Below are 17,049 nucleotides of genomic sequence, written 5' to 3'. Positions count from 1 at the left end.
CAATAAGAGATCTAAAAAAAAAAAACGTTGCCAAATTCTGTGACAGCCACCTGCTTTGTTTACGTCCTGTTCCAGGAGCACGTGCTCAGCTCAGCACTTTCTCCAATTGGCTTCTCCGTTCTGTAGACACGCCCAGCAACGGCCACCAGGGAAGTATTTGCAAAGCAACATTTTAAGGTAAGGTTTATTATTCAAATGTGTTTAATAAAACGAAAGCCGTTTTTGTTTTTTCCATTTTAGTGCTAGTTTAGTTCACAGTGCAGTTAATGATATTCGCAAATAATCAGCTAGGAGAAACTAAAGGGTACATATGTTTAAAGCCTTATGTAAACACAATTACAGCCTGATGGTTTAAGTTTTCATGCACATGCGCAAATTGTCGCAGTCCTCCAGAGTGTTGCCAGGTTTGGCCAAATAACTTTTCTGTATTTGTGTAAAATTTAAAGTGGTTGTAGTAAATGTGCCTTCTTTTTGTTCCACAATGGCCGGTTCTATGTATGATATTTAGCAATTTTCCAGAGGTGTTCTTGAGTAATGATAATACATTGTATCATCGCGAATAAACGTAATAAATCATCTCGAATGATACTCTTTCTAAATACCAGAACCAGAACCGCGAGACTTCTTTCTTTTTATTTTTCAGCATCAATATAATAAGTGGATATTTTTCTGTAGATAGATGGGCATATTAAACATAAACAACTAATAGCTAATTCCGTATGTATAATTACATAAAATAACGTGTGGATTCTGGGCAGCAAATCTGGCAACACAGAACGCTCTTGCGTTGGCGCCAGCGGCAAATTGAAACATTCTGCTTTGGAATCAAGGAAGGTGAGTATCGATCATTAATGCTCCTGTAGAGTTTGTGTAGCTTTGTAGTTCATATAATAATTCAGAACCGTTTGGAGAAGTAAATAGTGTATCTCAGGGTTAAAGTAGCCAATTGCTCACCGTTTTGCTGGTAAGTTCATAGTGTTAAATTCAGATGTTACTCCGGCTAACGCCAGCTAAAAGTCGTTTGGGTTGACAGCTCTGGATTTCAGGAGAAGCAGGAATGTGTGTGCGTTCATTCTCATGCGAAACATAACTGCTAAACTAAACTGGTCATAGGGCACTAATGCATTAATTGGATGCAAAGTGAGCTTGCTGCCGTCGGAGCTGTGATGTTATGGTGTTTTTTCGGGCAGATTATCTTCCTAATGGCCTCTGGGTTGTGGCCGTGTTTCCGCTGCCTTTTTCTTAATGCTGTTTTTTGCTCCGATCTCCTCTTGAGACTTACTCCGTGTGCTCGAAGTATCCTAACAGGTTGCTTTAAGCCTTTTAGTTTGAGGTTGTAAACAGTCGTGTTTTGTTCTAGCATATGAAGGTTGGAGAAATGACACTGACATGTATGACAGGGCATGTAGTTGCACCATACATATTTATCTCTTACAATAAAAAAAAAAACTGGATGCCAACCATTTTTGTGTGAAAGGTAACTTCCTTGTTTTACAGCTAAGCAACTGTTTGTCTTTTACAGACTGCATCAGCCACAACAATGACTAAAGAAGGGTAACGATCTCTCCTGTTGAGTTTATGACTTGACTTGTTATCATCAAATCTCCAGCTCCTTGCTGAAATTGTTACAATGTTTCTGCAGCGATTGCCAGAAGAAAAGATCTGAAAATGCTCCGGTGAAGAAAGGCAACGTTGCTCTGGTAAGAGCCCACACAACCAGCTCATAAACACACATGTTCTGACGTACAATTTATGGCAACTTTCCTTTTTTGCAGCAAAGCAAAAAAAAAAAGCTTCAGTCCCTGTCAAAGCTGCAGTGTGAGACGCTTTGCCTGTCGCTTTTATTTTTCTTACAAATGATAAACTAAATAAACTGCTTTTTTTTTTTTTAAATGAATCACACAAAGAAATAAATCAGCCATAGGATAATGTCACAAAACAGCCGAATAGCTCTTATCTAGGTGTGCCGGTCCTTGAGGCCTGAATTCCAGCTTTTTTTTTTTACTATCCCTGCACAGGCCTTATCTTCCACCTTCTGATTGACTAAACACACCTGAGCCAGGTAACCATCAGTGGGTAGTTGAAAAACAAGCAGGGCTGCAGCTCTTGAGGACCAGTGTTGGCCACACCTACTCTAACGTCCCAGCCCCATAACTCAAGTCATCCTGTTGATCTGTATCATCATCCCTAAAGGGAAAAACGTGAAACGGAAGAAAAGTCCCCGTGCTTTTCTCTCTTTTCTCTACTATTCTATTTGTAAACAAAATGAAAAAAAGTTTTTTTCTTCTATGTTAGAAGCAGCTGGTACATAAAGGTGTCATCAAGCCCGGCATTCTTATAGAGGCTCCTGAGAAGGAACCCGGGACTTGCGAAGCCAGCTATTCATTTCTCACATCAAAAGATTCTTTGGTTCATCTACCTCCTCCACCTCATATTGGGTAATTATCGCAAAGTATCTGTATCTATCTAGTATTTTGCCTTGTACCTCACTTGTAAGTCGCTTTGGATAAAAGCGTCTGCTAAATGACTAAATGGAAATGTAAATCTGATCTTGATTTACTGAAATATTTATTGTATCTGTCAGGCACTTTACCAAGTAGTTTTTCCTCGTGTTGCAGATGGGGCTTTACTGAGGATGTGAGGATGGAGGTGGTCCGCAGGGAGCAAAATTGCAGATGTAGAATAAACTTTATGCAGAAACATCCCAGGATACATCCCGGAATGAGATCAGTTCTCCTCGACTGGCTAATTGAGGCAAGTTTTCTTTTATGTCTTGTGTTTTACTTTTTGTCACAGAGACAATACTCTTCTCTTTTACCAAAGTAAAAATGGCAATATCACAGTGCAAAAATACTATTACAAGTGAATGTCCTGCTGTCACAACTGTATGTAACCATATTTCACGTTCATGTAAATTATACCAATGGATTCCTAATTATTGAGTGTGTACATCACTTTAATGTAACAGCTGATAATGGTTTAGTTGGTTAATCAGCTACACTAATGTACTGTTTTCATTATCATAGTTTGATAATTATAATATGAATGACTTGATGTACTTCTGGGTAGGTGATGATTGTACTGTAAATAAAGTTGTATTATTATACTGATTTAGTAATATTAATGTAGCGGAGTAAAAAAATGAAATGTAATATGGTTGTAATGTGTGAGTATAAATTGAAAATACTTCAAATGCCTCAGAATCGAATGTTTATAGTTTATTCTGCACTTAAATATTTATCAAGTTTGAGTTGTGCTTTGTAAATGTCTGGGTATTATTTCAATATTAACATCTTTATTTGACTGCAATTGTGGCCATAAATCGCTGGTATGGCAGCAATTTTGTAAATGCGAAAGAAAAATATAAAAAGAGAGAGAGAGATACATAATATTTGTTTTGGTAATGTTTCTGTAATTGAAAACAAATTAGTTTAAGTTATTTATATAAGTGTTTATAGGAATTAATGTTAGTGGTGTATTTGCTAACAAATGGCAGCCGCCTCCTCCTCCTCCTCCTCCTCCTCCTCCACTCTTGCAGTGTTTTGTGTTGTCTTTGACTCAGACATCCTAACCAAAGGACCTTGTGTTCTCACTGGTTTTCCCAGGTGAGTGAGGCTTATACGCTTCACAGGCAGACGTTCTACCTGGCACTTGACTACTTTGAGCGGTTCATGTTGAGCCAGAACGACATTGAAAAGGGCGTGCTGCAGCTCATTGGGATCACCTGCCTTTTTATAGCGTCAAAGATGGAGGTAGGCCAGAACATGAATGATTAGTTAAATCATTTGCTGTAGAGAGACAAGAGCCGCAGTCAAGTTCAAAACATGTCCACAAACAAAGGTTATGGGGCATTAACTGACTCTTCACAGCATAACATTATACACATGGAACCGGCTATTAGAACCCATTCCTGTTAGACTTGTATTTTAGATTCAAGAAGCTTTACTTTAAAAAACAACTTGAAAAAGGAAACACATTTCTAATGAGTTGTTCTTATTTGCTTAATGGCAATACACCGATTCTGGAAGTTTCTTTTTAAAACATCGACCGTGCCTCATGAAGACGTGTTGCATGAATTGTCTCTGCTTGTAGGAAGGACGTCCTCTGAAGGTCTCGGAGATGGCGTATGTGACTGCAGGGACCTTCTGTGAGGATGAGATTCTTAAAATGGAGTTGATCATTTTAAAGGTAGAACTATTGAGTGTTAGGATATTTTGTTCCGTATGCTTAATCATTAAGCGTGATTTGATTTTCTTATGATTCCATTTTACTTGCATATTACAGGCCTTGGGTTGGAATCTCTGTCCTGAAACCGCTGTGTCTTGGCTCAAGCTTTTCTTCCAGATGGCATCGAAAACCAACGATGACCTGCTGGAGCCACAGTTTTCCAGCGACACTTACGTTCAAATGACACATGTAGGTGTTGAGATAGGATTCAGCTTTTAAAGCAAACCTACTGACAAAAACCTCCCAGAATCAGAATCACAATCAGGCTTTTCTTCCTGCAAGACCCTGACGTGAAAATCCATTAGTGTCCTCTCCAGTCTTCCTCCATTCACCCTTATAACAGTTCAAATATATTTACACATTTGATGTTGTCCTGCACTAGTGAAAGACGGTTTCTCTTTTCCTTCTACCAGCTCTTAGATATCTGTATCCTTAACATAAACTCCATGGACTTTCACTATCACGTGTTGGCTGCTTCAGTCTGTTTTCACTTCCTCGATCAGGAAAAGGTTGAAAAGGCTTCGGGTAAGATTGGATTTTAATTTTATTTAGATTTTATTAGATACTGTAAATGTAAAGGCTCCGAGTGGGATGTTTGTATTTACCACCTATAGGTGACAAAAATTCAGGTGGAAAATAAAAAATAAAACTGCATCAGCAGATTGGCATCAAAATAATTATAATTTGTTTGTGCTCAGGTTTGTCAAAAGGCAGCATCCAGCCGTGTGTCAACTGGATGGCTCCCTTTGTTGAATCCATGGGCCACTTTAATCAGGCAGCACAGAGGGACTTAACCCAAATAGAGAACGAGGACAGATGCAACATCCAGACACATGCAGATTATTTGGCCATGCTGGTGAGTATCTTCTTCTTGGTATCTGGTCAAATCTCTATAGGAGCTGCAAAATTAAACTAAGTTTTAAAATGTTTACTTTGATATTTTACTGATACGACTGATATATACTGTCCCCGGTAAATAAGTGAGTGCACCTTGTGTGCAGTTCATGTAGTTTGTCACGCTTTGAACTGCAAACAAAGACGTGAGGTGGTCTAAATTTTTGGACTGCTCCAAAACAAACAGGATGTGCTTTGACACTTTAAATTCATGTGCAGGCTGCACATCTGGTTTCATGCTCTGTTTGTACACACCTAACTTATTCTGTTTCAGCAAGTTAAACTGTGAATAAAAAAAAAAAAAAAAACTAAACCAAACCTTTGTTCCTACACAAATGATGCCACTTTACAGTTTTTTATTTTTATTTTTTTTTAATTTTTTATTTTAGGAGGATGTCAGTCAGAAGGAGGCAAAGAGACAGTTTCCTACTCCTCCCAACAACACAGAGAAAACCTACACACACACGGAATGACAAAAGGACAACTCTGAAATGAGTGAGGTCAAAGGCTTAATGTCCACAAAGAGTCTTGTATTTTATCAGAGATTGCTCCTATCAGACAGTGGAGGGTAATACAAGGACAACTGCTGAGGCATAATCTCCATAGACATGTCTGCATAGGCATGCAGGCATAGGCACGGCTGCAAATGTGAAGTCTGTCAAATTTAGGATATTGTGCTTGATAATGTGCCTGAATTTAAGTCTCTGCCAAAGTATTATGCTGCCTTTAGTAACTGCATGCGTGGATTCAGCTTTTAAAGTGTCATGGTTTGTTTAAAAAAGAAACAAAAAAAAAAAAACAAGTCATTGTCTAAAAAATGATTTTAATGCTGAAAGTGCAATTTAATTTTTTTGGTAACACATTAAATATGTATTTGGCCAATGGGTAAAACCTTTCAAACACTATTTAATTTTTTATAAAGGATGTTCTTCAAACCATAGGGTGACAAACCATACTGTCACCCAGGTGTAAGTTTTGGATCTAAATTTAAATGATAAACATAACACGTGTATACACCTTATTTGAAACCCTGGTGAAAGCGTTAGCTGAATGAAGTGACACCTTTGACACCTACACCCAATTTCATTTCTCACATAACTGGAAAAACAAATGAAATGCTGTAGCAAAAATGCATTATTTGTATGACTCAGGGTATTGACTTTTTTTTTTTTTTTTTTTTAAGAAATAATTTCCAAGGATTACAAGAAAAACAAGAACTGTATTTATTTAGAAGTTTATTTTCTACCACAAAATAAAACAAATACATTTCCACCCTTCAGTGTTTCTTGATTACTAGAAATATAGTTTAGCCATAGCCTGCAAGAACCTCTTCTTCCTTTTCTGTGCAGCCAGCTGCAGCACTTCCTCTGGGTTACTGGTGTTAAGCTCTGTCTGGCCAATTGCTTTTATCTGAGGAGAAGGTAAAAGGTTAGGAAAGTTTTGATATGTCACAATTTCTTCACTTGCATCTTTTCCTCATCTTATGCTCTTTCACTAAATATACAAGGAAAATGTGTAAGGAGAGAGGAATCAAGGAAACCATCTTCAGAAACATCTGCAAGACCAATGTCACTATCATAATTTAAAAAAAAAAAAATGGACGGAAATAGTTTCATTTGTGTGTTGTGTTAGCATTTAGCTCCCACAAAGCTAAACTATAAGCTGTATGACAGGAGTTGGGTTTATTTTTGTGGTGATAGAAAATAAGCTTGATACGTAGGTCCGAACAACTTACCGCTATTTGTCTTTTTTCAGCTTCGCCTCGTTTATGGTGAATGTCTGAACGTACCATTGAGGGGTAGAACAAAGATAATATGCAGCTTAGAGTACATGTATGACCTCACACACTGAGTGAAGACTACAAAAAGCCATTTCCTAATGTGGAGCTGACTGATTTGTTTCCTTCATGAATTAATCTGGCAGTAGCATAAGGATACGTGTGAGATATTCCAGGATGGTGATGTCCCAGATGTAGTCATAGAAGGAGTCCATGGAATCATGACTATGGTGATTTAAAAAAACAAAAACAAAACATGGTTACATTAACAATAGCGCTATTGGTTGTTAATATGAAAGGTGTAATGCTGCCATACCTGTTCTGTTCTTGAAGAGCTTTGAATGCTGTCATGTAGTCAACTTCTCTTAGAAACTGACAGAGGACCGCAACCTGCGAATGAGAGTGTATATTAATACTGCAATCTTACACAAAGAAAAATGCATTTAGTTAATGTTTTACGTCACACGGTTACCGTAATGGGGGTAATGGATTTCTCATGAATGCAGTTTCGTGTACATGTAAACCAGTTTGTGGTCGTGTATGTGCTTAACAGAACATTAGACAAGGAAAGTAGGACAAAGGCTGGCTAAAAGAATATATTCACATACATGCAATGCCTGCTCTACTTAAAACAGTCCACTTCAGCACGAGTGTGTTTTTGGGGTGGGATTCCCCCCTCCACAAAAAAATCCAGTAAGGGAGAAATCTGTTCACTGATTAGTTTATTGTATAGTGTATGTGGATTATTAAACTATTTGTTTCAGGACTTTAAAACAGCCTTGTGTTAACGGAGACTAAATTTATCAAGGCGTAATGAAATGATCGGTTTGACCTCTGACCTGTGTGTGGCAGTTCATCATCGAACAGCACTTGATCATCCTCTTCAGAACCTGCAAAGACCAATTATTGTAAAACGAAGATTTATAAATATTTCACTTCTGCCTTTTATACTTTTCTATATATTCACTGAAACCAAGTTAGAGCTTTACTAATTAGACAAATTGAGAGTGGTCTGAGTGATTTACCTGGTCAGTGTAGACGTCAGGAGGCACAGCTTTTGTAAAGAAGTCAGAGCACACTGCTCCCGCCTGGAGGTAAAAGTTCAGTGCAGCAGAATACTGATTTGTCACTGAACAGAGAGAAAAGATGGAAGTCAGTACATAGACTAAGTTAAGTTGCAAATTAGACAAAAATAATGCTGCCCCACATTAAAGCTTCACTTTTTCCAGTGTATGTTTTTTTTCTCCTTCTTACCAAAGTAGATGTCCGCTTGTGTGATTAGCCACGATTGGTTATTGGGGTTTAGAGTTAGAGCGTAGGACACCAGCTCTTTTACTGTGACAGCCACAGCTTCCACATCTACTGCCTGTATGCTGTTCAAACAGATCATAACTTTTCATCAACTGTATTTAAAAAAAAATAAATAAAAGTCTAATTTTATTAAGCAACTTCTTACTTCGGAAGAGACGATGGCCAGATGGAGAGGTGCTCTGCTGTCACTTCATTTACAATGTCATCCTAAAGAAGAAAATGCATTTGTTTATCCGTAAGAGGAGAACACAGCATTTGCAGACTGGAATTAACTAGAGCAACACCACTCTCATTAGACAAAGCCAGGTTTTTTTTTTTTTAATTCTTACAATGACCTAAGGTTGGTAAAGCACATTAAAAATACAGAGTGCCATCACTGTTACTTACCCGCACGATGCTGTGGAGCCTCACAAACAGTGAGATGAGGGTTGTCAGCACCAAAGGCTCCTGCACAAAACACAAATGAAATTCTTGACCTTTGCATCATTTCTCATTTATAATGTAGCATTAAAATGTAAAAGTGCAACTATTCAAGTTTGGCTTACTCTAAGTTTCTTGATGAAAGTGATGAATTTGCTCCTAAATGGGTTAAACAATGAAAACATAGATTTACTATCGGACGTCCACACTTATATGTAAAAGCTTTGGCAAAGAAGTGTAAGGGAACATATTTGTACCTGTGCAGAATCCCCATAGAAGACTCTCTGTGTTTAATGAGGCCCACTCGCCCGTCGTTGTTCCTCTTGTGTTGGATGGACATGCTGCAGATCTGAACAACCACATCCCACAGCTCCTTGGCTGTGCGTCGACTCTCTTTAGGACCGGGGAGCTCTTTGCAGGTGGAAGCCAGGAGCTGACCGAGCTATTGCAAGGGAACAGATGACCACAACAGTGGTTCTGTTTTACCATCTTAGGTCAAGCAGAATCATCAAAAATGCTGCTCAAACCCACAACTTAAATTTTATCTCAATCTAAAGATCTCACTTTTTACCTTGATATATGGGTTGTTCATGACCAGAGATGGTGGCACCTGCAGAGTGAGGTAGTCATTCTCCCTCCAGTTCAACATAAAGGCAACACATTCCTCACCTACCACCTGACGCAGTGGCAGGTCTGGACAGAAAAACATCCAGTAATTGAATGCATGTCAAAACTATGCTGTCCACAGCACACACAACAGTTGTGGAAGGCACTTTATTTGACCTGTTCTGATGGTCAGAATAAAAATCACCCCTTCTTTCCAAAGCAATATTAATGTTTATTGCTCCTAAGTTGGACAGGACGATTTAATGTTAAGAATATAAGCTCAAGTGTCATAATTTTTAGCCACATAATCAGTGTTTGCAGCACGGGAACGGAATCTGCTTTAGCACATAGCACGGCATCAAAACTGAAAAGAAATTACGGACATAGTAATTCCATCCACTCACCGTGGATTCTCATCTCCAGGTAACCTCTGACCCTGCTGACCAGGTCAGGGGGAGGTCGCTCCCTGCTGCCCTCGGCCGCCATCGTCTCGTGTGCTCGAACCTCGAGCAGCAGCATCTCGTTCAGCATCACCTGCCTCAGCTTCGGGGAGAACTCAGTGACCAGCTCCAGGCAGGCGGAGAAAAGCAGCCGAGCATGGACAAAGTCCTGAGACAGCAGGAGAACATGATCCAAATATTTATCACTGCTTGGACAGTAATGTATAATTATCAACTTGAACATCAGTTTTCCAATTAGTGAATCGATATCACTGCTGCTATAATCAGACCTTTATTGCAATGCAGTGGAGTCCTTTAGACATTAAGATGTAGACCAGGTCCTTGGTAAGGTTGTCTTTAATACACAGGATCACATTAACGTAGTCTGGAGGAACCTCCCACTGTACATGTATAGAAAAATTAATATTTCAGATGTATTTAAAGTTACATCCTAAAACTATTACATTAGTATAGTCTTATATCTGACAATTTATTATCCTTGAGACTGTTTTATATACAGTATACATTTAGCATGTAAGAAAAAGAACAATACAGACTGTCTTAGATAATAGCATATTTGTTTTCCTTACAGTATCCTATGCCCTGACCTTACTGTTGACCCTCCAGAAGGGTCTCTCAGCCATGCCGTGGAGTTCAATGAGGATCTGTCTGATCCTGCGCGGCTCCAGTGAGAGGATAAGCTGCTGCTCCAGCTGCCCGATATTCACACTCGCCGAAGCTGTCAAAGGACAAGATACAATATGTAAAGATCAGCGCCTTTCGCCTTGTCCTTGCAGGGGAGCCACAGCGGAATTTCTTCCGCATGTTGATTTGGAGTAAGATTTTTATGTCGGATGCCGCCCTGCCGCAACCCACTGATTTTATCAGGGCTCGAGACCAAGGTAGCCTTTGATGGGTGGGCGGGGCCCGGGGACCGGGTGGAGTGATCCACAGCCTTCTGCATCCCAACCAGAAGCTCTGCCCATTGAGCCACCAGGCCCCCAAATGAGTAAATCTGGTGTCACCGAATAATGCGTTCAAGAAAAATTCTGTTGCGCACCTGGAATGTCGTAGAAAGAAGGCAGAGGTTTTGCACTGAGGTTGATTGTGGCTGACCTCTTCCTCATTTGCTCCATCAAGGCCTTCCTTTCCTCCTCCTTTAGCAGCTCCATGAAGAGTTTATGAGATGACACCACAAACACCAGAGACAGGTCCTCCAAGCGTTCACACAGAGTCCTGCACAGTGACAATGGTTTAACGTTTTTTTAGCTTAGGTGATCGACAAGTCATTAAATGTTCTCATTTACGGTAAAAGTCGATCTTTATTGCAAAGCCTACTGAAGATGAAATTGCCAAGTGATCTGCATTATGCTCTGTTTGGAAAGTAAACAAAGAACTGATTCTGCTGTCAATCACTCACTTCATCAAATGGGCCATATTTCTTCTGGATGTCTCAGATGGATGATCCTTATCTAGTGAGCGTGCACACACCTGCAGGACAAAGAAACCTTGATTTGAATTTCCAAAAGCTGTTAGTTTTACCCTTTTGAGGAAAATTAAGGTTGATTCCAGAAACACAAATAACTTCTCAAACCTCAACAGAGCCTACATGACTTGAAAATAATCTCTACAACTGTGAGAATGCCTGGGGTTCAAACGACTTCCACAAACCTTTTTACACAATGCTATGCTTCACTAACACTAACTTGATAAAGAGTAGGTTTTGGGTTATTTTAAGTATTTAAGAACTTTTCAGATTGATTACCTCTAAAAGGAAATCCACCATTCGTTTACTGGGTTTGAAGAGCAGCTGTTGGAAACGCACACTGAGAACTTCTCCTTCCAGAGCATCTCGGACAGCGTTGCAAACACACAGCTTGTGGCAAACCTCATCCAGGCCAGATTCCCTGCACAGAGTTAGAGGTAGTTGGTTCAGCATCTGAAGAGACAGAAGAACTGGACTATCTGTAATAACAGTATAAATAAGGCCTTGTTTCAACGCAGATTGTAATAATTCACAGATCCACAGATTTTCTTTAAGAACCACTGGTTATTTATGGATTGACTCTCACCCTTGCTGGACTTTGTACAGGAATTCCCTGAGGACAGACCGTCTGAAATGGTTTGGCAAACTGCGGGACATGTTGTCTTTGACGAAGGCCTCAATGACAGCCTTTAGGAATGGAAGTGGAATTGAGTCAAGAATTAAACATTATATGTACGTTTTTTTTTTTTACATGCTGCATTAATCATTCTGTAACTCCAGGTGTGTTTTTCCATATATTAAAATGTTTTAAAGCTTTAAGGTCACTCTGTCAGCCAGGTCGGCTCCGACCTGATAGTTGTTCACTCTGATCAAGCTGTTGATGTAATTGTAAGGTGTGGTTTGGGGGTCAGAGGGGTCACAGTCTCCAGTCAAAGCTTTGCAGGCGTTCCAGTAGCCGGCCAGACGCTTCTCGTCTAGGTGAACATGAGCAGCCATGTCCAGCTAAAAAATAAAAATATACAATAGTAAATCTGGAAAAAAAGATATAAGGCTCAATGGCTGACAGGTTTTGCCAGACAGGACTTTATATGATGCAGAGTTGTTGATTTGCCTAAATGTATTATTCGTTAATTCAGTAAATCAGAAAAGGCTCCGTTCATAATAAAAAAGTACATTTACCTTTCTTAACAGTTCCTTTGTCTGTCTGAAGTGGTCTCTGGCTTTCACATAGGCAAGTTGGTCTGTGCAGCTTTGCTGAAAGAAAATACCTCCCAAATCATAATGCACCTAAAAGAGGAAAATACAAACTAAACCACACTGTAGTCGGAATCTGGGTTATTTTGTTATTCCTAAAGAAATTCCTAAGTCTGGCACACAAATGTGAAATCTGGATTCAGTGTATTCAGAGTGATCTAAGCATAAAATAAAATCGAACAACACACTACTGTATGGTACTCCAACCTGACAGTGCAGCTCGTCAGCGCCAATGCGAAGCCCTGCGGTCGAGGACTCCGTCTCTCCGTTGGCAGCAGCATCAGCAGCCAGCAGGTCCAGAGTCCTCAGGGTGTGAACGTAAAAATCTTTCTTCAGCTGCAAAGCTCCTTTAAGGACACTTATCGAGTCTTCTGCCTGTTCTTTCAGCTGATGGCACGAAAAAAGAACCTATACTTAATTCAACCTACTAGATAATTGCTTAGACAAGTGCACTGGGAAAAACAGGTACAACTCACCACGGTAAGGATGTTGTCAGTCATTTCTTTTTCCTGCTGCACGATACTTAACCTAGGATAAACCGCAAGACAAAAACCGATTCACCCTTAAAATTCAAAATTAAATTTAATTAGATTCTGCACTATGTTCTATGAAGCACTAATGCTGGATTTTGACTTATAACTATTCAAATTCGGTGTGGAAATAGGAAGAAACAGCTGAACTTACATGTTTATCTGGTGAGGTCCTGGTTTGGTTTGTTTCTCTGGAAAGCTGCTTAGCACAATGGTTCTGATAGCCCTTTGAAAGGCATGAAAAAATTGAACAGAAACAAGAGACACTTAAGTCATTGTTACGCTTATGTAATGGTGGCTCAAATAAGGCTGAAATTGTTGCGGTAGTGGGCAACGGGAGTCAACAGATATGATGTCCAGATCATCTAAGACTTGAGCAAAGTACTGGGACTGAATCTGGCTGAGGATATTTTTGCAGGTTTCCTTCCCGATTCCCTCTATTATTATGCAGCCAATAAAGGTCTAAAAGTCAAACCAAATTTTGATTATTTTGTAACCGTGTGTAATGAAAAAACGACACTAAAAAAAATGTTAACAGATTTTTCTGCATTGATCAATGGCTTCGACTGGTCCCTTCAGGGGCTGCCACAGCGAAACGCGTGCCGCGTTTTCCCTTCCATGTTCGGGACTGGCACCAAGGTCGCCCTTGGTGGCTAGATGGGCCCACACTTCGTGGGGTGGGATTCAAACCCACTGCCTTCTGTATCCCAACCCCAGCCTCTAGCACTGATTCACCAGGCCCCCTTACAGATGTTTCTGCATTGCCAGTGTCCTATTCTTGCATGCGTGTGTCAGAGATTGTTTTTATAAATGTACAAAGGGAAAAAAATCATTTACATGTGGATTAACAAATTGATTAAAATTTTTATTTCTATTTATTTCATACATATTCAGCTATATACATCTCTGACATGACTAAAAATAATTTTAAACATCAATTTCAACATTTTTGTTTTTTGGTTCTCACTCACCAGCGGTTGTAGATTATAACAGCCATGGCTGTGGTAGGAGGCAGAGTGGAGAGGTCCAGGTCCACATGTTTGACTCCTGGTGGCACGTTGCTCACGCACAGCAGCTCGTTCAGTAACATATTTAACACTGGAATGGTCAAGCTGGCAGAAACGGGGGAGATTTGCATGGTGCAGAACGTTTGTTAAGCAGACACAAGAGTGGAGGAAATTTAAGCGTTGATTTCCTGCTAACTTTATAGTCTAGCTATAGCTTAAATTCAGATAGGTTGTAAAATTACATGTTATGGACGACTAAACTGAAAGTAAGTTCTTGCAAACAAACATTTTGAATTCTAGGTAACACACAAACTTACCCTTTTTCCAGTACATCCAGATCCCATCTCATGTGGGCAGCAACTTTCAGTGCCAGGAGTTTCAGGGTGCGGTTCCTGCGGTTGTCAGCTGGAGGCTGGACTTGATTCTGCTCATTCACTAAGGGCTTTGATGCCTGCTCCAGGAACTGGACGATCAGCTGCACTGGTAATGGGTCTGTAGAGACAAGTTTTACTTATGTAGTAAGAATCATGACATGAACCAGTGTCCATTTATGATGCTAAATGTTCTCTTGAAGGGGTAATTAGGTTTACTGAGCTGCATTTTGGTTAATGATGAAAACTTCAAAGACCGAAAGTGTAACATTCATTGTTTTAACAGTCAGCATTTGTGTTATGTAGAGGGGCTACAAACACCACAGTAAACTATCTTGTTTATATCAGACCATTTAGCCACACATGAAACATGTTCACCAGAAAACTACTAAAGTTAGAAATCCCATGGTAAATCACAGACATTTGTTTTTATTGGACGGTTATTACTCAAACTACAACAAATACTTCTATGTATGTATTGGAGTATAAACAGTTTACTCTTTACTCAAGAATGGGAGCAGCGACTTTACACAAAACAGTAACACACTGCAGTTAGATATTTTCTCTTAAATAATTTTATAGTGCCACGAGTACATGTTTTTAACCAGATCAAAGTGTTGAAAGTGACCTGGGTTGGACTTCTGCAGGTGTTTCTCCAGCAAGCTGCCATCCAGAAGGAACTCAAACCATGAAGTCTGAAGAGGCGTGCTGGGCCGACTGTTTCCCACAGCAGCTACTCGGTCCGCCGCCTCCGCACTCATTCTCCCCTGGCAAAGGGTGAGAGAATTTAAGACTTGTGTGGCTGCAGGGTGATAACAAGCTGCAATTTAAGACTATTTTCTGTTAGAGTAACAGAAAATAGTCTGGAAATGATTATAATAAATAAAACCCAACATTAGGATTGAACACAAGATTAGTTAACTTTATGTGGGGACTATTGAACCTGGAAAAGCAGCTGACTCTATTGTCAACAGTAATATTGTTGACAGTGATGGCTGGTTTCATCTTTGTTATATTATAATATTTATCAATATTTTGTTTACCAATTATACATTTTAGTTCTATAAAAGTCAACAAGAGTTCAGTCTTGACATTTTGCTAAAATAGGTTAGGACAAATTTCAACTTTTAAAAACCTATGACCATACTCTGGCTATGCTATATTTTCTATATATGAAGCAATTTTCACATATTTCAAATATGATATTTATTTTTTCACTCTGTTATGAAGTAGCTTAGTAAAAGCAGTAGATTTAAGGATGAGGATTTCCATGTCATAATTGTAAAAAACTGCTGGGCTATGGGTGTTTTTTAATTGTTTGAATTGTATATAGAACACTTAATAACTAATAAAATACATGTTTTTTTGCGGCTCTAGAAAGCAGCTAGCTAGCTATATGTGATTTTTCTGCTGTTGTCGGATGGCTTTGATTTTATACATTTGTAGATCGCAGGTGGGCGGGGATATCAACTTAGTCTATGGGCACTCAACTGACTACAACTTCGGACAGCCGTTGTGTCCAAAGCAAGCGCACCCGTTTACCCATTCTGTTGTCTAAAGCTAATGTTCTTTAAGCTAATGCTCTAGCTAAGAGGTTAATCTCTACGCTCTGGCCCGCACATACAGGACGGATAATCTTACCTTAACATGCCAAATGAACAAAGAAAATATATAAGTGCTACGTATAAATACAAATTTCTAAATTGTATGTAAGAACAGCTACACGGACTGCTTGACTCTCACGTAATTCATTCTGCGCTTCGACATTGCTCCGCCGTAATTCCGGTTCCGGTTGGTCAAGAAGGAGACAAACATTGCGCCACATTTGCGCATTTTAATCTTTTTTAGCCTGCGGTAAAAAGACAATAAAATGAAAATATTTTATCAATAAAAGGATTAATAAAATATATTTAGATTTTCATAACTCGTTAAAACGGCTTTTACTTATTACACTGTAACCATTAACAGCACAATAGTAATTAAAATATTCCTTCCCGTATCTGGTTTTAGAAATAAATGGTCAATGGCCACTTATATAGCCTTACACTGTGTGCACAATTATTAGGCAAGTGATTATTTTGACCATATCATCATTTTATCCATAATTTCCAAGTCCAAGCTATATAACCTTGAATGCTTATTGGATTTAATGCATATCAGGTGATTAGTCTTTGTGTAATAAGGAAGGGTGTGGAGGAGATCAACACCCTATATCAAGGTCTGCAGATTCTTCTCCTCAGGAAAAATGGGCCAAACAAGAGATTTAACTACAGGATTTGACTCTGAAAAGTCTTTCACAGGGATGCAGCACTCTTGAAATTTCTAAGATATTGGGGCGTGATCACAGAACCATGAAACGTTTTGTAGCAAATAGTAAACAAGGTCACAAGAAACATGTCGAGAAGAAAAGAAACAAATTAACCGCCAAAGATTTGAGAAGAATCAAACATGAAACTACCAGGAACCAATTATCCTCCAGTGCTGCCATATTCCACAACTGCAACCTACCTGGAGAGTCAAGAAGTACGAGGTGTTCAGTTCTCAGAGACATGGCCAAGGTAAGAAAGGCTGAAACCCGACCACCTCTGAACAAGACAACTAAGTTGAAACGTCAAGAATTGGCCAAGAAATATCTGAAGAAAGATTTTTCAAAGGTTTTGTGGACTGATGAGATGAATGACTCTTTACGGACCAGATGGATGGGCCCGTGGTTGGATCAGTAACGG

The 17,049-nt window shown here is 39.3% G+C and overlaps 2 protein-coding genes across 3 annotated transcripts; one reads left to right on the top strand and one right to left on the bottom strand.

Annotated features, from left to right (window-relative positions):
• Window positions 1-747: 747 nt before the first annotated feature.
• LOC137106331 (G1/S-specific cyclin-E2-like) lies at window positions 748-6,298 on the top strand. Its single transcript, XM_067489462.1, has 11 exons — window positions 748-834; window positions 1,523-1,554; window positions 1,643-1,700; window positions 2,296-2,438; window positions 2,619-2,754; window positions 3,606-3,752; window positions 4,093-4,188; window positions 4,285-4,416; window positions 4,641-4,752; window positions 4,926-5,083; window positions 5,511-6,298. The coding sequence occupies exons 2-11, from the start codon at window positions 1,541-1,543 to the stop codon at window positions 5,592-5,594; spliced, it is 1,080 nt and encodes a 359-aa protein (XP_067345563.1). The 5' UTR covers window positions 748-834; window positions 1,523-1,540; the 3' UTR covers window positions 5,595-6,298.
• Window positions 6,299-6,339: 41 nt separating this feature from the next.
• ints8 (integrator complex subunit 8) lies at window positions 6,340-16,122 on the bottom strand. Of its 2 annotated transcripts, none has more exons than XM_067488729.1 (28): window positions 15,965-16,122; window positions 14,952-15,090; window positions 14,270-14,444; window positions 13,917-14,057; window positions 13,100-13,171; window positions 12,892-12,943; window positions 12,623-12,802; window positions 12,341-12,448; window positions 12,011-12,163; window positions 11,748-11,848; window positions 11,441-11,582; window positions 11,096-11,166; window positions 10,736-10,911; window positions 10,284-10,414; window positions 9,966-10,076; window positions 9,640-9,844; window positions 9,201-9,322; window positions 8,887-9,071; window positions 8,755-8,788; window positions 8,597-8,656; window positions 8,355-8,416; window positions 8,153-8,271; window positions 7,924-8,027; window positions 7,738-7,788; window positions 7,215-7,288; window positions 7,059-7,123; window positions 6,857-6,900; window positions 6,340-6,531 (listed from the first exon to the last, which is right to left on the bottom strand). In XM_067488729.1, the coding sequence occupies exons 2-28, from the start codon at window positions 15,082-15,084 to the stop codon at window positions 6,415-6,417; spliced, it is 2,988 nt and encodes a 995-aa protein (XP_067344830.1). In that variant the 5' UTR covers window positions 15,085-15,090; window positions 15,965-16,122; the 3' UTR covers window positions 6,340-6,414. The 2 variants fall into 2 exon arrangements, with proteins under 2 accessions (XP_067344830.1, XP_067344918.1); XM_067488817.1 differs by having other exon boundaries at window positions 12,341-12,415.
• Between the last annotated feature and the right edge of the window lie 927 nt (window positions 16,123-17,049).

Source organism: Channa argus, chromosome 1 (genome assembly GCF_033026475.1).
Source record: "Channa argus isolate prfri chromosome 1, Channa argus male v1.0, whole genome shotgun sequence".
Lineage (NCBI taxonomy): Eukaryota > Metazoa > Chordata > Actinopteri > Anabantiformes > Channidae > Channa > Channa argus.
Note: the sequence above shows the minus strand (reverse complement) of the source record. Positions and strands in the feature narration are given on the sequence as shown.